Here is a 20,909-nt window from a genome sequence, read left to right as displayed (position 1 = left end):
AAAAAATAACCAACATCACGAATAAAACTGTGTTTTCTATTTAATTCAAACCTTATTTAAATTATGGACCATCGTTTAGATACTCAAGAAGACGTAACACACTGGTTCTTGATGGAAATACGATTAGACTACTCATGGGTATACTTGTGAGATACTGAGCCTAAATGTTTACCAAGTAATAGCTACTGCAGATGTTGTTTGAACGAAAGGAAAGAGGAATCTGTATTAATGTTGAATTCTATATGAACTTAGACCAATATATTGCGGTGCTCACTTCCTTCATTTAGAATTTGTCCGGTTGGTTTTCTTTTTTTGAATCTGCTAGAACCGTAATTTCATCTAGATAAGAGAGAATTTCATTTCATTGGCGCCAATAAAAAATTCTATGTGTTTTTAACAGCTTTTCAGGATATATAGATGCTACACATTTCTCCCACAACTTGGAAACTGTAGGCATATTTGAGGATAACTTGTCAAATAAAGTCATGATTAGAGTTGGGCATAATCGTTCTTTTTACTGATTTGTCATTTTTGTTCAGAACTAATAAATGATAAATGTTCACTTCTATTCTGTGGTTTTTGACTGAATTAAGTGAAAAGTTTTTGCAGTGAACAAAACAAACAGGTCACTTCTGCTTTTGGAAAAAGAATTTGGCATTTATATTACATGATTTTAATAATAAAGAAAAGAAAAAGAAATTATATAAAATTCAAACAACATAAATCCCATTTAAAAGCGTTTTCTAAATATACATAAGTTTCAAACATATACAGTAATGTCAGACGACCAAAAGGAATAAAGTGAATAAAAAGAATAATAAAGAACAAGATGATTGAACAACTTCACATTGTTCATTTGACTGAATTGTTCAATTGAACTTGTTCGTTCATGAACAACCCAACTCAATAAGAAGATTTTGCGATGATCGAATGCATTCTTTTGGGTCTTAGTTCCCTCAACTATACTCCAATACATGTGACCTATTCATGTAACGTAAACGTGGAGCCCCTTATAAATTAATAAAAACTAACTAAGCCATGTCTAAATATTATAAACATCAGTTATTTTCCAATAAATGGCTTCTTGGTATCAAAATTACAAACCATTTATTTTATTTAATTGTTTTCTTACAAAACTACTATAACTGGATAATTCATATGATTAATTTCACTATCTGAAGTGTTTGTTTGTTTGTTTACTACCAACTATTGGGTAAAAGAAATTGAAGTGTTTTAGCAATAAAATCTGTTAGTGCGCACTCTTTAATATTTAATTTGTGAATTAAAATTAGAAATTTCTAAATACAAAAGTAAAATTCTGAAATACAATTAGGAAATTCTGAAATATAATTGAAACTTTCTGAAATATAATTAGAAATTTCTAAAATACAATTATGTATATATACATATATGTTAGAAATTGTCACGTTGGGAACTAGTTTTGAAAAGTAGTTGCGAATTTTAGAATTCTCTTAAGAAGACTTACTTATATTTGTACTGAAGTTCTGAAGAACATACAGTATATATCTGTGGAGTTTGGAAAACATCTTAAGTCGAGATAAGAAAACATCTTAGTTTTTTTTATAATAAAACTAACTTTTCTAAACGCTCCGTTTACACTAATCTGCTTCTTCTTACGACTATTTAAGAGCTTTTTAATAATTTAGTGAGATTTATATTAAAATACGTGTTTTGTAACTCAAGACATGCGACCAAAAAGTTCTTTAAGAAAAAAATAAAAAAATGTATTCAAGAAATTGCTATTTAAACTATTTGGGATACATTTTTTTTAAGAATAATTGGTAATAAGTTACATGGATGAGAAAAAACACATGTTTGGCTAAAATGTCAAATTTTGACCCCCACTAACTGAAAGAGTTCTTATCCAATCTTGTGGAAAAATTGTGTCTGAATTACTATCCAATAGGACTAACCTTGGTGCGAAATTCATCTTGATCGGAAGACATAGATTTCAAAAGTTGGTTCACTTGACATTAAATCCACCATATTTATATACTTGTAGTTTTGTTTGTAATTTCTATATTTTTAATTTGCAAACCCATAAAGAATATATATTCTGGATCGTTATAGATAGCGGATTCGGAAGGTTCATGTCCGTCAGTTCGTCAGTATGTTGAAATCAACATTCTAAAGCCCCCAAATAACTTTCATATATGATAGATACATCAATAAATCCGCTATGGGTCCCACTTAGGTTGTTATTGAAATACGGGATAATTATCCAACAAATTTTTTTACCTATTTTAATCTATTACTAAGTCATTAACATAGACAATATGGATATCTAATGATAGACATTGGAAATATGTGTCTAACGCCTTTTAAATAGTTAAAACACTTAAAATAGAATTGGATGTCGGATTCTTTATTATGACCCGAAAGAATAATCTCTAACATTTATTTTTTATAGATAATTTCAATCAAATGTTGGCCGAGACTACCGCCAACATTCTCGGTATTTCGAGAATTACACATGTAATGTTGGCTTCCAAGTCTTGAATCGTAGCTGGAATTTCAGTTTTGGATGTCGTCTATTTGGTGGCATATATTGAGATAAAAATTGTCTGATGGCATTGGCAATAGTGGGCTCGGAAAGTCGATGATGCAGACAATATATTTCTTGATGTGCTCAAAAGATATTTCTCACAGAACGTTGATTTTCGAAATACAGCTGAATAGTTAGGATATATTGATGCATTGTCAAACAATACAGAATAAAAATCGGTGAAAAAACTCTAAATGAATCTCTATATCCGACTGTCATGTATAAACGGCTCTATTATATACTCTTGCATGAATATCTCTATACTCTATCATGAAAGAACTAGATACATTTTTCCGCTATTTTACGTGTTTTCAATAGTGATTCCACGGAGTAATAGAAAGACCTCTTCAATTTATATCTACATGGACAGTTTTCCAGCAAGAGGTGAGATGAAAATATTTACTCAACTAGATTCATTCTTATTCGCTATGTTCCCCCGTGTCGAATTATATTGGTTTCCTGAATTAGTGGACTTTCGAAGAAACGAATTGTCTAAAGAAGCGGTTAGAATATGGATATGGAAGACTGTTTCGTGCAGATTTTGGGCTGGAGGCATCATTCTAACATATTTCTTGCATTGGATCCCTAGTTCGTGTAATTTAACATCATCAGATTTCTTTCAATAGTCATAGGTCTATGGCAACAAGTACACAACCTGTACATTTCATGTGGAAATTCAACGATGCATTGATGAAATTCAGCAACATTTTTAGATACTTACGGAGACGTAACACATAGCCTCTGGATGGAAATCCGATTAGACTACTCATGGGTGTACTCGCGGGATACAGAAGCTAAAGGTTTCCCAAGTAATAGTTGCTGCAGATGTGTTTTAAACGAAAGGTATGAGGAATAATATTGTAAATGAATGATCAATTCCATAGGTACTCAGGTTCTTATACCCTTCACCTTCGTTAGATAATAGTTTGTCATTCCGTTTGTAGTATCCACAATATAATTTTCCGACCCTATAAAGTATATATATTCTGGATTCTTATAGATAGCGGAGTCGATTATGCCATGTCCGTTGGTCTGTCTGTTGAAATCAACTTTCCGAAGCCCCCAAATAACTTACATACATGATACATACATCAATATCTCCGGAATTCTTCCGGCTCGGTTACAATTTAAAATTGAGAAAATCGGTCCACAAATGGATGAGATATAAGGAAAAAACCAGGACAATCTCGATTCTTGAGTTATTTTTGACCAATATCTGGATTACCAAGTCATTAATATAGACAATATTGTTACGAAATTGTACTTGAATTCAAATATAACAATGTTAACGGCTGATTTAAAGTTGCATAATGCTTTCAAATAGCAGTGCCCAAACTTTAATATATCTGTGGGCATTATTAACATTGAATAAAAGCTTTCAGTTGACCATTGATCGTAAGTTGGCAATGCTGTTTGCTGCGACCGTATATACGAATTCGAATATTAAGTTAAAGAACATTGTAGAAAGTACACCACAGATGGCGTATGTATTAGAAAGCTCTAGACAGTTAAAGATCAATCTAGAATGCAGATGGCAGTGTTATAAATAGTGGCAGAGGTTGCAGTCGCGAGGGAGTTTATCAGAGACGCTTTTCGAATAAACATCAACTGAGTATGCTGTGTTTTTCAAGTGAATTCGTGTACATTATAAAATGTGTCTGTATTTCTGCGAATTTATAAACTTGTATAAAAAAACAGTGACTATTTAATTCTGTTGTTGTACATTTTTAAATAAATAAAGTTGTTACAATTTTCAAACTACTAAACGGCTTTTATTTGCAATCAAAAGTATCCGATTTATTTAAAGGAAATAAACCAACGTTTTGAAAAGGTTAAAACGTAACAATATGAATATCTAATGTTAGATATTTCTAAGATATTTTCGGAAAAAATATGTTTTAACCCGAATTTTTTCTTTTCACTAAAAATTTTTTTTCGCTAAATATTAAAAAAAATTTTAAAATTAAAAAAAAAAATTATAATTTAAAAAAAAACTTTTTTTAAAAAACAATTCGATTTTTTTTTTCATACAAATGAAAACAACAACATTGGAAAAAAATAAATTTTGTTACCTAAAAATATTTAAAATTTTTATTTTGAAATATAATTTGTTGAAGGGTATAATTTGGTGATTCGGCACAGTCGAATATAGCTGTCTTACTTGTTTTAAATAGAATTTGCCCAGTTGGTTTTTCTTGAATCTGCTAGAATCGAAATTTCACCTAGATAGAGAGAGAGGGATTATGAAGGCCATATAAGGTGCGATAACTTTGAAACTATAGGAATATTGGAGAATAATTTGGCCAACAAATAGATGATCAATAAGAAGTATTTCCGATGGTCGAATACATTCTTTTGAGCTTTAGTCCCCTCAACTAAACTGCAATACATGTGACCTACTCATGTAACCTAAACGTGGAGCCCCTATAAATTAATAAAACTTAACTAAGCCATGTCAAAATATTGTAAACATCAGTTCTTTTCCAATAAATGGCTTCGTAGTATCAAAATTACAAACAATTTATTTAATTTAATTGGTTGCTTACAAAACAGCTACAACTGGCTAACTTCACATGATAAATTTCACTATCTGAAATATTTATTTATTTGTTTATTTACTACCAACTATTGGGTAAACGAAATTGAAGTGTTTTTCACGTTAGGCGATAAAATCTGTTAGTGCGCACTCTTTAATATTTAATTATCATAATTGTCAAATAAACAGAGATTAGCAAAGTTATGTTGATCATTAAATGTTAAAGAACTTGTTGAATTTTTTTACGTGTACGATAGATACTCCACATGCAAGGTATTTAAGTATAAATATTAGCACGAAGGTAAGTAGTACGTGAAATGTTAAAGTGTGGATACTCAACGATCCGCAATTTGTCACATTAACAGACTGTTCGCGTCGTGGGAGTCGTTGGCTAAAACAATAACAACAAAAAAAATAATCGAAATATCATCAAAACTAAATACGAATACGACAAAACGAGAAATGCGATTAAAAACCAAAACAACACTTTGGTAGCATTTAACAGCAGTTGGATTTGTCAGTACATTATCAGCTATTCATTCAACTTCAACAAATTTAAAAACTTCTCTCCTCAATACAAAAAAAAAACTTTTTTGTAAACGTTCAAACTAAATGATCAAGTGGATTTTTTAACGCATGCACTTGCCAAAAACCCGAATATAAACAAATTGAACATAAATTGTTTTTGCCAAAATAAACCAGAAAATTTGGCAAAGAAAAAAGTCTCCATTTAATACAAGCAATCAAGTGATAAACAAAATGTATTTGCGAGTACAAATTCTGTGTAGAAATATCTATTCTTTGCCATAAAAAAATAAACTAAAACTAAATATTTCTTAGTGCAAAATCAAACATAAGTTAAACAACACGTTTCTTGAAAAATAAAATTAGTGGCATTTACCAGTATGAATCCATGAAGAAAAACTTGAATAGACTTAAACGCTTTGCAAACAAATTAAACAAATCATTTAACAATTTGCATTAAAACCCGTTGGCCAGACAAATAAACTTTATACCGGAAAACTATAATCATTTTGGAAATATTAAAAATCTTATAAGAAAAAATAATTATTAATCAAATTAAAATACAAAGTAATAACGGCAAAATGAAAAGTCCCCTATTCAAATGTTTGTGCGCCAAAAGGTAAAGAGATAAAAATCAAAATTATTAAATAGAAATGTAAATTAATTTCCTCATTCTTACAGCCCCAAGGAAAAAGTAAAACTATTGGAAAATCTATGCTGCCTTTTAAGTGAATTCCTTGGCACCGGCATGCTGATGTTTCTGGGCTGTATGGGCTGCATAGAATCGGATGCTTTTGAAAGCAGCAGTTTGCTTAGATCTTTAAATTTCGGTATGATTGTCCTTATTATTATACAATGCTTCGGCTGCTGTTCGGGAGCTCATTTAAATCCTGCCGTTACTTTGGCTTCATACATCTATGACATGATCTCCTTGCCCATGGTAGTCGGCTATATAGTGGTTCAGATCTTGGGCGCCATTTGTGGTTATGGTTTGCTTAAGGTATTTTTACCTATGGATCTAATACAGGTGCCGGGTAAAAGTACCGCTTTATGCTTGACCTCCGTACATGCAAATATTGCTACATGGCAGGCTGTGGGCATTGAAATGTGTATTACTGCCACCCTAATGTGGGTATGCTGCGGTGTTTGGGATTCACGTAATAAAATGTTTCAGGATTCGGTACCCATTCGCTTTGGCATGACAGTGGCTGCTTTGTCGATGACAGCGGTAAGTGTGACATAATTGTTTTTAAAGATTATTTAGTATTTTATTATCTTCTCTTTTTGAGAACTCAAGCATGAAGAATATCAATGTAATTATTTCTTAATCGATTTTACATATTAAGGATATTTACTCAGTTTATCCAAAAAATTCCTGATCATAATTTAAGTCTTAACGAATCCAAGGACGTGTCCTCAAACAATATCCTTAAGTGATTTTTTTATTGTTGGATATTATGGGTTCAATTATAAAAAAAAATTAAAAAAAAAAATATTTCTTTAACTGATCACTGCTTTCTGATCTGTTTTCATTTCGCTTGGGAATTGAATAAAATTAATGGAATTGTAATGATGGAGGAAGTAATTTCCTGTTACACAGTGTAGTCCAAATTTTTCGCACTCCCAATTTTTAAAATTTTAAATTTCGCTTTGTCTTGACAATTTCTCAATCGAAGATTGATCTTACCTCAGAGATTAACATCATACTGGCAAAATTATATTTTCGCTGAAGAGTTCACGAGTAAATATAAGCTCCCAACTTTGTCTCTATCTCGCTTGAAAGGGGTTCAGTTTTATTTATCCGACATCACAAAATATCTGGTCATATTCCTGGACTATAAACTGTAAATGAATATTATAATAGGGCAACTCGGAGGTATTACTCCCAGAAAAACTAAATGGCTCTTAATCCCATATTTATAGTGATTTATCCCATGAATGTATAGTATATTCATCTGGTGGATTGCTCTTGCTATTTTCGCCATGATAAACTGGCTGCCTGCTGATCTTATGGCCAAGAGAGTAGCTCTTAACTCTGCCATTAGATTCAACGCTTTGGGCACATGGAATCGGGTGAACTGTGGACATGTAAGTCCATTTGAGATCTTCACTGATAGTTCAAAGATTTTTTTTAAAAAAAAAAGAGAAGTAACACTCAGGCAATTAATATGCCTATATATAAATGTGTTACTTTCTTTTGGAACGGGGATAGAGTGTAGAAGAAAAGGTGGTGAAAGGAGGAGAAAAGCTTTTATTGACAACTCTGCAATTGCCCGTTATGTTTGTTATTAGTGCAGGTTGCAGCGCCTCTGGTGATGAGATGGCGCCTTAGTCAAGCCAACAACCTTTATTTAATTATTTTACTTCGGTGGCGTTTTAGTGTTATACCACCGAAGGAGGGCGCTGTGATAAATATTAGTAAACTAATAATTATTATATTTGAGATCTTCACTGATAATTCAAAGATTGGGAAGGTTGTGAGAGGTTTTTTGCACGTCCAGGGACAAATATATCTTTCAGACTTCCCCACCACCGTATTATTTTGCTGGCTAAAATTTCGGCCATTAAAAGGGCTATAAATTGGTTACGATTTCATCGGATATACGAGGTTGATATACTGTTAGCCAGGTTGCCGTGAAATTTATTAGCGGAGTCTATGCAACATCTAACATCTAACCTTGTATGCCGGGATATTCTACAGTTTAATTTTACTGGATACTTGGGTATCAAGGCAAAGAAGAAGGACTTCGCTCTTAGAAGCAGAAATGTATCGATTTGTTGGTGTTTCACTCCCATTGTTGTAGTACCATTCCAATGACGAACATTTCACAGGTTCTGCTGTGGAATCTAGTAACACTGTTCACTGCTTGTTCGTCTTGCATGTCAGGAGATTGAATCTGTCATTTCACGATTTCTGTAGAAGTTCTCAATACGAGGAAGAGAAAGGTACGGTTAAATATCTTCTCAGCTATCCTATCGGATCTTAGATTCGGAACGTAATATTGCATCTTACGCAACCTAATGAAACTGTAAAGGATTGATACCAAGAAGATGGTTAGGTAACGAACCCAATAGGTTCTAGTTAGTTGACTAATAACACTGGTCACTTCTTGTTAGTATTGCACGTCAGGAGATCGAATCAGCAGTTTCACAATTTCTGAAGAAGTTGTAATTACGAGGAAGAGGAGGGAACGGTTACGCATCTTCTCTGCTATTGACCGGCCCTAGCGGATACGACATTCGGAACGTACGAACTCAATAAGGGTACTACTAGTTTAGATCAGTTTAAGTTTTGGATTTGGACTTTATGCACCAAGAAGAGTCTCAAGGTCCCAAAGATGGATATCTTAGGTATATGAAAAGTTAAAAGTTCTAATAGAAGAGATCTCATCGTTATAGCTATCTCTTACGGTTTACGAGATACATATTCGCATTTGAAAAGTCTACCTATTTTTTATGTAAATTTCAACTTTAGACCAAAATTTCTGTAATCCCACACATGCTTTAAAAAATTTAAAACTGTTTTGTATGTTGCAATATGTCTATGGAATTTATGGCGCTTCTATCGACAAAACGAAATGTCCAATTGAAATACCCACTTGTATTGGAGGAGAGCAGATTGTCAGCTTCCGAAAAAACTTCGTTTTTCCAAATTCTGAAGATACCGATTTTTATAATTTTGTCCACCTAGATTTTGATTTGGAACCAACATAGAGCCAAAAATCTAAAAAATTCCATTTGTGGGATTTTTTAAATTTTTTTTTTCTTGCAAATTGTGGAATTTTCAATAGCAAATCTATTTTTTTTTTTCATTTTAGGAATTTTTTAAAAATTGACAATATAATTGTAAAATTTTATTAAAAAAATTTTTCCAAAGATTTTTTATTTCTTATTTTTGGTAAAAATCTTCAATTAAATTTATAATTCTTAAAAATTCTATACATTTTTTAAAAAGTAGACACAATTATGTACAAGTATGTCTTAGCTTTTCCACTAGTCTCATTAATGGCTGCAAATTGCATAACTCGCAGTAATTAGCTTCATCTTGTAGTTTTCTCGATGTTTGGTAATGCAGTAGTAGGCAATGCAGTACAAAAAAATAAGAATATATTACTAAACGGTAAGATTCTCTTCTAGTTATTCCATATATAAAAAAATATTTCACACATATAGAAAAACTACTGAAATGATTTAAATTAAATTAGCCATATAGAAGTTCCAAATTTACTATCAATTATTTTTCACTAAACACCACTGTGCATTGTAGAGTAATCAAAAGACGAGTTAAAACTTGCATTATCTTGATAATGTTTCACGGTGAGAAAATAAAAATACAAAGCATTTATTGGCAGACAAGTTTTATCATTCAAACTTCTTTCCGTATAGTTTCAAGCATTAATTTATGTGTAGATTTAATTTATGTAGAAAAAGTTAAATAAATTTGTTAAGTTTTGTTTTAGTCAGCTTTATAAAATTTTTAATTTATAATTATAACAATTTATAACTCGTTATAGACGCATCATTTAAATGATTTAATAAAACAGACACACGCGTGTTTCAATATTGCTCTTCCCGTATCGATTGGATTAATACTTGAAATGAAAATGAGAAATGAGAAGAAATATTTTGTTAAAAACATAAATATTGAGAATATGTTAATAAAAAAAGCAAATGAATTCTCAAAGTTTAAACCAACAACAACACTTGTATATGTATGTTTTTAAGCATTTATTTCTTCATTTATTTTTTGAGTTTCTTCTCTATGTCTTGATCTTTAACATAAATTTGAAAAAAAAACAATAAAATTAAATAAAACAGATTTGTTTAAAACAAATGTTTTAACTCTAAAATTTAAAATAATTTTAATAAAAACTTATCAAACCATATGTTCATATCTGCAAATTAATAACTGCTTTAAAATCAAATAAAACCAAAAAAAATAAAAACAAATTATCGGCCGCACTTTGCATCGTAAAAGTGTTAAATTTCATTTAAATCCAACAACCCTGATAAACATACTAAAATTCGCATAAAAAAACCAAAATCGCACAAATGTCATTCAAAAAAGCGTAATGAAAATCGAAACAAATACAAGTGTTATGAGTTTTAAATTTATTTTTGTTATTATTTGATTATTGTTGCTATCTATCCACAAATGTATTGTATGTACGAGTATATTAGAGTGTAATGTGTGACTAAATTATTCAAAGGGACAGATCGTTATCTACATACAAAATCAAGACAATAACAACAACTATGGTGTTAAATAGTTTGATTGGTATCTTATGGGTTTGATATGAAAATCGCATTTGTAAAATGTGACATTTTTCGCATATATAGTTTAAATCAATGAAGTGGTACTTACGAAAGAGGAATTACCTACATGGTTATCATAACTGATCAAAAGTTGTATTTTTAAACAAAAAATAAAAAGTTTTTTATGTCATAACAAATGCATTTAACATCAAATACACTTCATTTGATACGAAAAACATAGATTCTAATTTTGTATGTTTATTTCAAAAACCAGTCAAGCAACAAAAAATAAAAAATTTAGTTATTGGGAGATTAGTATTTTGTAAAGGTCAATGCATCGTTTAATGTAAAAAAAAATTCAAAATTTTAAATTAATTCCTTACAATGTCGGTTAACCGGTTTTTTCGAAGTCGGTTAACCGAAAAACCGGTTTTCTAAAAAAGGCCAATTTTAGGTTAACCCACAAAAAAGTGAGTTTTTTATAAACACTAAGTGTGACGATGATTTAGAATATATAATATCTGACATATTTTTAAAAGCTAACGTGATTAAAAATAATAATAATTTGTTGAACCATGGATATATTTTGGCTGGAATAGTGTATATAAGTTTTTTTTGACTCATTCTTTAGTATAGGGCGAAGCATTTGATTATATACTTTTCCAGAATCAATTACACGTTTTTTTAGGTTTGGAAACAAGAATAGGGTGGATGAGGGAGCCTAATTCATGTTTTTTTAAAGGAAATTGCACATTATTTTCGTGAAAATACCTTTTTTCTTGGCCACATGCTGTCGGTTTTCTTTCAATCCTCATTAGATTGACCCAATAAGTGGATCCACGTTTGGTCCACTGTTACAAAACGTCACTAAAACTCATCCATATTGCGGTTGAACAACATCAAACACTCCAGCGAAGTTGTCATAATATTGCGTTTGTGATCGAATGTGAGCAAACGTGGCACCTATCTTGCGGAAAACTTTATGATTTTTTTTCTCTTCTTGAACCAGCAAGCAGGGGATGACCTCTACTCATCCAAAGCATTGTGTTGGGACTAGGAAAATAGGTTACGGGAGGGAGGAAAGAGAAAGTAGTGTTTGTGGATATTCGATTTGAACGTTCTACATTGAAAAAGGCTTCAGCGCGAAGTTTTTTCCACATACATGAGTACAGTATGGCTAAATAATGACTTGAAGCACCGGTCCATACATGGGAGTTGTATTCCATTTTCTGTCGAATATAGGTGGTATAAATAGTGAGGAGATCAGATAATGTTATGTACACCGTATAAGAAACCCAAGACACTTGAAAGCTTCTTTCGACACTTGAAAAATGTTTTTAGACCAGAGGACATCACATTGTATTCTCATGCCCAGAACATCAAGAGCGTCTGATTCCACAATATTTACACCACCCATAAATACTGATGTAGCGACATGGTCTGTCCTTCGCTTTTATCTCAACATACAACACAGAGTCTTACGAACCCACACGACCCCATTCAGAGATTTTCACAAGGTCCCGATTAAGGGTATCATTCATGTTTCTTTCTGTGTCGATTTAATCCATAATTGGCCATACCTCCCATATAATTACTCAAGAAAAATAAATTATTGAAATATTAAAAGAAAAATATATACTCATTTTGTTGAAGCGTCTTCAACTGATTTCATTCAGTATAGTTGAGATTATTTTTTTATTGTATGCTCATTTTTATTTTTTGCTAAATTACATTGAGTTTGTTTGTGGTTTTAAAAAAAGAAGTAAGAAGCTGTTAATAAATTTAATTCAATTGGAAGTTGTGGTGATTTTTCTCTTACAGGGGATATTAGCCTGGTAAAAATCATCAACCAGTTCGACTCTCATATACTCAGTGTAGCGTATTATATGATAGGGCTTGACCGACCATACTATCTTACTTGTTATTAGTTTCTTAAACATATTATTAAACAAATTAAAATTGCCATTTTTACTTCTTGTAGTCCAAATTTCGGAAAACTACTTAAAATGTATATATTTTTGTGGCTTGTAGAAAAAGTACCCGAGAAAGTATCAAAATATTAATTTTAATCCATTCGCATTCCAATTATGGATTTCCTAAAGGAAAAAAAAATTTAAAATTGTAAAATTACCATAGTGCTCAGGTACATATCTGTGTGACTGTTGGAAGCTACAACACAGTTTTAAACGATTTAGAACAAATTATTCAAATGATATCAATTTTGTTCAGTTTTAAGTTCATTATTTTTGTATTTAACAAATATATGCTGTTTGTGAACTTATAAGACTTTCAGACATTATTCATTATATTATTACTTAATGGTTTATAAATCCACCCTTAAATAAATCTTTACTCTCTTTAACTATATTTCCAGGGTCCTCTTACCGGTGCCAGTATGAATCCTGCTCGTTCATTGGCTCCAGCCATTTGGAACAATCAGATGCAAGATCAATGGATCTATTGGGTGGGGCCGCTATTGTCCAGCATTATTGCTACCAATTTCTATAAGTACGTATTTAAAAGTCAAGACTGTGAGGAGGAAAAGCCTAATACGAAAGTTAATGTAGCCCAAATATCTTGCCCGTAATTTGTAAGGCTTTCAATAATATTTTACGTTATAAATCATGTGTGTATATATTTAACCATATTTTTAAAGATGTATTTTATTAGTTCTTAAATCTCATTTATAATTGTAATTAAAGTATTTCATTTCAAAAAAAAAAACAATTCCTCTGTTACCACTTTGTCTTACATTTAGCTAATTAAGTTCATAAGCTGGTTAATAAATTAAGTAGTTAAGGTACCTAAATATGTATAAAAAATCCTCAAAAACAATTTAATAAAAAAAAAAAATAAAAAAATGCTGGGCATGTTTATTGTATCATGTTGATAACATGAAATTTTACTTGTCTATTTGTTTTATTTTTAATTCATTTATTTGTATTTTATATAATAAACAAAATTATTTTGTTTATAGGTTTATTGCCGAGAGAAGAAGCTTTTTTTTATTAGCATTTTTTAAAATGTCATGCCATTGATCATAAAATATTTTTTATGTGTGATAACTACCGAGTATCATTTATTCGTTAATAAGGAGTGCGCACAAAAAAGAATTAAGAAAGTAAATCAGCAATAACATTTTTCTTTAGAATAAAATCCTTCTTTGTAATGAGTGGTGGTTACCCAACACATTATTTGATTTAGTAGAGTAAGTACTTATTATACCCTTCACCTTTGTGAGAAGGGTATGTATATATCGAGCCCTTAGCGCCAAATTATCGTAAGCGACAAAACACAAATTTTACAGGAGAAGGTTTTTTCGATTATTTTGAAATTTATACATAGAATTAAAAATTTAATGATGCGATATATTATAATTTCGTTCAAGCTATTTGTCATTTTTCAAAAATATTTATAACTTTTGACAATTAAAAATTCATGGAATACTTTATTGAAAAATATGACAAAAAATAGATTTTATTGAATTGTTGCATAGATACAAATTTTTCGAATTGAAATAAAATATTTATTTATGAATAGTTTTTAATGCAATTTCACATTTATGTAAAATTTTCTATTTAAAATGGAAAAATAAAAACGAATTTTTAAATTTATTATCAGCAATCCCGCAATTCCCAAAAAAAGTGTTGAAAAATGCCAAAAATGGAAAATTTTAGTTTTTTGGCCATAATATCCATACCAGGGTCGGAGTTATCGGAATCCTTTACAAAATAATTAAAAGCATATTGGGCCATCTAAAATCGGTTATTATATTTAGATATCGAATATGCGATTTGAGAATTTTTGACCTAAAATTTAATTTTACATAAAAAAATAGGTGTTTTTTTAATGGACCTGGTCCTCTCGGTAACAAAATTTTTTAATTTTTTTTTCATTTAAAATATTTTATGAAAACTTAGCATTCAGAAAGTATAAATTTCTTATACATCCTCTTAGATATTTTTTGCGATAACTTAAAAAGAAAAAAAGTTATTTTTTCCCAAAAAATTAGCGAAAAATCGGTTTTTAAATTTTTTTTAAATTCAAATGCATATAACTTTGGTCTTAGTCATTATTTTTAAACAGTTCATTTCTTATTTGACACATACGTGTGTTGTTAGTCCAATGAAGGAAAACTGGAGAAAATCGGAAAATATTTGGATACGCTGTTATCAAAAACTGGAGTAGATTGGGTAAAAATGTTCAAAATTTAACTTTCAAATGCGAATATCTCCTAAGCTATAAGAGTCAATTGATAGCTACGACTAAGTCAATGAAAAGATTTTATTTGTGTAATTTTTTTGAAATCGGAACACAAACGAAGAAATATGATCATTTTAAAAATGTAATATACCCGAGGTGTCCTACTTTGAGGACCATTGGTCGCGGCCCTGGTGGGCAAATGAGGTCCACGTTCAGAATTTAAACTCGAGAACACTTCTTCTTTGCACATGTGATGTTTCATTCAAATCAATCTAACCATTTAGAAGTTACAGATTTATTTCTCTCTTTTTTTCTATACCACTATGTGTCGCTTACGATAAAATTCGTTTACTGTAAAATGTAAACATTGACTTACGTTAAAATCTTACCCCCTATAATTTTGAAGTTATTAACAATTTTGATATTCTGAGAACGCTAAAACATCAGTCGGACCATAAGATATCTTCGGGATACAAATCTCCAATAATTCTGTCAGACATGCTTGCGAGAAGTTTCTTATTTAAAATCAGCAAAATCGGTCCACAAATGGCTGAGATATGAGGAAAAAACCAGGACAACCTTGATTTTTGACCTATCTTGATTACTAAGTCATTAATATAGACAATATGGATATCTTTTTAACGCGAATTTTTTTTCACCAAAAAAAAAATTAAAAAACATAAAATTTTTTTAAAATTTAAAAAAAAATTTAAAAAAAAAAAATTAAAAAACCTGGAAAAAAAATTTTTGTTAACCTAAAAATATCTAAAATTTGTATTTTGAAGTATAATTTGGTGAAGGGTATATAAAATTCGGCACAGCCGATTATAGCTCTCTTACTTGTTTTTATATAGGTTAGTGATGAACTTTTTCATTTAGCACAGCTTTCTAGAGTGTTTAATTGAAAAACGAGTGGTTCGTGGTTCAACACCAATCGTATCCATTTATGTTTTTGTTCATATTAATATTAATTTATATATGTAGGTTAAAACCATTGTTAACATACGATAAAGTTACTTATACATGGAGCAATAATTAAGCAGCTGGTTCAATTCCCACACAAGACAATTTTATTTTCTGTTTTTTAGCTACATATTCTTGGGGTGAATGTAAATACAAATGAGACGCATAAATTTGTTCAAATCGCGAAGAAAAACAACTAGTTTTTCAGTCAAATAATAAGAAGTTATCACTTAGATCCAACTTGCTGGCTTACTATGTAAGTAGACTTACTGGACAAACAAGGGAGTTTCCCGAATATATTGTTTTTGAAGTTGGAAAATGCAAAGGGATTTTGTGAGCATCTGTAGAAATGCTTGATTGCGTACAAAGTATATTGTGGTACCGCACAGAGGTTTAGAAACGTTTTGTTTTTTTTTTGGAACTATTGGAGTTATTGTTACGAAATTTAAAATGGGAGCTGAGGTATTTTCGACTTGACTTTGCATGCAATATATGAAAAAACGTGCAAATTAGTCAACGGGGGCAAGGTTTGTGGAACTTCTGAGGACTAAATAAAGGCTTTTTATGTAAGTATTTGATGTTGGTAAAAACCTTGGGACTTGAAGATTCATATTGTAGTAAAATTAACTACTTTTATAAATTTTTGGGAGGTCATTTACCTTAAATACTAAAAAATTATAATATGGTGATTTTCCATGAAGAAAAATATAAAATTTGAATTAATGTAAAATTTTAACGGTTAAAGATATCAAAATTTTAAACTAATAGAGACTCGAAAGTTATTTAATCAATGGCATTATTATTTTTTACAGTTTTTTATTTTCAAATACTAAAATTCCTAAAAAGGAGAAAATGAGTTCTAAAAACTGTGTTTAATAAGAAAAGTGCCTACTGTGATGTTACTTACCTTGAAATAGTAAAAACACGAATGTAATTGATTAAGAAACATACAGTCCCGAAGAAAATTTGTTTCTACAAAAGAGAAAACGGCCCTTTTTACATGTTCCAACTTTGGATGCGTATAACTTTTTATAGGGACGAGATAACTCTTAGCAAGTTTTTTATTTTATTTAGAATTCTATTGCAAATATAGCTGATATTTTATAAATAAATTCTGACCCTCCCGCCTTATCTAAAAAACCATAAAAACATCGTGCAAAATTAAAAAATAATAAATCAATAAACCTAAATATCAACTAATAGACACATGTAGTCTTCTCAAGGCCTATTTATACATATTTTAACTTTCAGCTCATTAGGATTATAAATGGATTTTAGACGATTTTTTAAAAAATTTGAGACCTGAGTTGACCTATTTTGAGAAGCTACTCAAATGCAGTTTTTGTAACAATATCTCCAATAGATATCTCCCGAGATATTATTATTTAAAAAAAAAAAAACGCTTCTAAACCACTGTGGATCGTAAGAAGGCTGAGAAATTGGTGATATATAAATCTCTTTTATCAGGTAAAACAACTCACAAAAACTTTCCAAACAAGTTATGAAGAGACCTATAGATAAGATGTGAGGAAAATCCAAAATTGTGGAGAACCGTTGAAACTGAATTCATATGGTTCGTATTTTTTTTGTGTTTCGAAATTCATTGTGTCGAATCTTTTTTTTTAATTGTTTTTAAATATTTTTTTCCAAATTTTTTTTTAAATTTTTTCCAAACTTTTTTTTAATTTTTAAAATTTTTTTTTTTGGGAAAAAGAATTTATGAAAAAAAAATTTTTTATGAAAAAAAAAATCGGGTTAAAAAATATTTTTTCCGATTTTGACCGATTGTAGGTCCAACTTACTATAGCCGATTTTGTCGATTTTAAATAGCAACCTAGCCGAAGAATTCCCGACACATTGATATATGAATCATGTACATATGTAATTTATTTGGGGGCTACGAAAAGTTGATTTCAACATACAGACGGTCAGACAGACGAACATGGCTATATCGACTTCGCTATCTATAACGATCCAGAATATACTTTGTGGGGTGGCAAATGAAAAATGTAGAAATTACAAACGGAATGACAAACTTATATATACCCTTGCCACTCATGGCGAAGGGAATAAAAATAATGTCCAGTTCTTTTTATTTATGCCGAGAACAACGGCATTTATCTCCAAACACATTTTGCTTTCAGATAACTACCACGATGTATGAATACTAGGGTTGTCATTTGAATAAAAAATTTTCGAATAATCGACGAAAAAACTTATTTTTATTCGAATGAATAAAATTGTTCAATTTGCAATAAAAAGTTATTCGATCAATAATTGTCGATTACTCGAGCATTCGATTAAGTTTACTATGTTTTAAAAATATTAAAACATTTTTTTGCAAATTCTAAATAATGTTTAATTTTTCTGATATATAGCAATTTGCAACTAAAATGTTACCACCTGTACAAAATAATATTACGGATCCAAAATATACTTTGAAGTACCGGACTATATATTAGAGTTTTAAAATTACGTATTAATATTATCCAATCTTCTGTGGAATTGATTATTATTTCATTATATCAAGTTACGTTATTTTATTAAATAAACCCAAATCCAAAATTCCTAATAACTTTTGGTATTTTTTAATAAATATGTTTATGAAACTGGTGCTTTTATTATAGAATCTAATTTAGATAAAAACATGTGATTTATATGTTTTGTTTTATCTAAAAACAAATGCGTTTTTTTAGTCATAATTTTGAAGAAGTTTTGCACAAGTATCACACGAATGAGCATAAAACTCAATGTTGCTTTGTTCATTATCTATTTTCTTGGATAAACTCTTAATACGTACATACATATGTACATATATATTTATCGATGCTCACATGCTGACATTTCGTTATTAACAAATTTTTACCCAGATAAGATAATGATGCCAAACTGTATGATGAAGGAATCGTTTGGCACCAGTAGTTGCGAGCTGTCAACATTAACCATCGATTTGATTACAGATATTTTAAATTATTAAACATGTCGACATAAAAGTTATTTGATATGTTTTTGAGTGAAGTGAAGTTGAGTTATGGTACTTTTTCGTTCTGCTAATGGTACTTTTAGAATTTTCTATAATAATATAATAAGAGGTGATTATTAGTACTTTTTCTTCAATCGAATGAACCTAGAATGATGAAATTAGACACATATAATGTGAACCAATAAACATGAATTTCGGGACATGTTATCATGAATGAATGAAAATTCACTAAGGAGATTTAATAATACTTTTTCTTTCATCTCTTTTAACCATTGTACCACTATTTATCGACTTATAGATAGTTTAATGTTTCAGTTCATTTTCATTTTACTACGATTGGGCGGCTAAGACAATTTGATGAAATTTAAGAAAAATATAACATGAAGTCTAGTATTTATAATAACAGCACAAAAATTAAAATTATCTCTAAATGGCACTTGGCATTAAAATGACACTCAACTTTAAAAATCACAAAAAATACTGTCAATGTGAATGGTGCTAATTTTAATGTTTTGTATAATTAAATAAACTGAATCATTCATGTTATTTTTTAAATTTAATAAATCTAAAGTACACTAAAGGGTTAAAATCAATTAAGGCAAAATCAGTTATTAACACAATATATTGCCGTTTAAAAAATGCGTGGTCAAACATTTTTAAATGTTTGACACCCGGGGATATTTTTTTTGTTAATTTTCGGGAAATGATTGTCGGGAATTTCTTCATAAGTTTTCTTCTAAAAGTTACTATATTCACCCACGTTTCGATGGCCAAATTTATTGCTAATTGAATTATTCTATTATATCCATAGATTTTTTCGGTTCTAACAACTGGCAAAGAAATATTTATATTGATATAACCGAATTTTGTTCACTATCTCAAGTCACAGCAGAAAAATATTGGTTATAGAATGAATCAAATTTAAAGTTTAAAAGAATTATTAAGATGCCTAACATTACATCTTTTATTGATATTCAATGATCATTATTTAATAATAATAGTGGATCAAATTTGTTTATCTACAATCAGATTTGAAAAATTTCTCTAACTACGCATGTTCTGTAGATTTAACATGGTCGAAATTCTTATGTTTTTAATTAAACAATGAATTTATTGATTTCATACTGATTAAAACTACGACTAGTCGTAGTCGCGACTGTGACAATACCGATCAAAAGGCACTATTAAATCACAAACCCTTATAAAGGCTGGACCAACAAGCAAATACAGTTATTTTATACTTCTAAAATCCTGGTAAAATTATAAGTCAATTTATTCGAAAAAAATTGTTTGGCTTTTGGTTTAATTTAGTGTTAAAAAATTCCCGGGAATTCCCGGGAATGAAACGATTTTTTAATTTCCTCCCGGTAAAGAAAAAAGTCCGGGATATTAGGAACCCTAATACACACTATAAAATTCTTAAGTTCGCTTCCTTTAAAATCAAATGTTGATCAGCACTATTGAAATAGACAAGGTTTTTTATGATTTTAAAAGTTTGGGGTCATTTTTGTGATGTTATTATAAATGCTAGACTTCATGTTATATTTTTCTTAAGTTTCGCTGTCTTTCTCTTACAAATTTCAAATATTGAAAAATTTGACCTTTGACTAGAGTATCCAAAACCGAAATCCGGTCAACCGGTTTTTTATTTTTGTAAACTCCAGCGGTTCGGCTTTTTTAACTTTTATGTTTTTATAGAAAATTATAGCATTTGATAATATTTCTTAAAATATATAAAATAATTGCATAATGCTAGAGTTTTAAGAATTAAAAAATGTTAAATTTCCGAAGATATAGTACACAATTCTTAACACATTTCCTATAAGCGTCCACAAATAAAAATAAATTTATGTAGACCTTTTTCATATTATTAAAAA

General features: G+C 29.9%; 1 protein-coding gene across 1 annotated transcript; it reads left to right on the top strand.

The window, feature by feature from the left end:
* Positions 1-5,408: 5,408 nt before the first annotated feature.
* Positions 5,409-13,788, top strand: LOC135955285 (aquaporin AQPAe.a-like). The gene is made up of 3 exons (XM_065505628.1): positions 5,409-6,246; positions 6,309-6,855; positions 13,258-13,788. The coding sequence occupies exons 1-3, from the start codon at positions 6,209-6,211 to the stop codon at positions 13,468-13,470; spliced, it is 798 nt and encodes a 265-aa protein (XP_065361700.1). The 5' UTR covers positions 5,409-6,208; the 3' UTR covers positions 13,471-13,788.
* Positions 13,789-20,909: the final 7,121 nt, after the last annotated feature.

The sequence above is a fragment of the Calliphora vicina genome, chromosome 3 (genome assembly GCF_958450345.1).
Source record: "Calliphora vicina chromosome 3, idCalVici1.1, whole genome shotgun sequence".
NCBI classification, from domain to species: Eukaryota; Metazoa; Arthropoda; class Insecta; order Diptera; family Calliphoridae; genus Calliphora; species Calliphora vicina.
The sequence above is the reverse complement of the archived record's forward strand: the minus strand, read 5'-3'. Positions and strand labels throughout refer to the sequence as shown.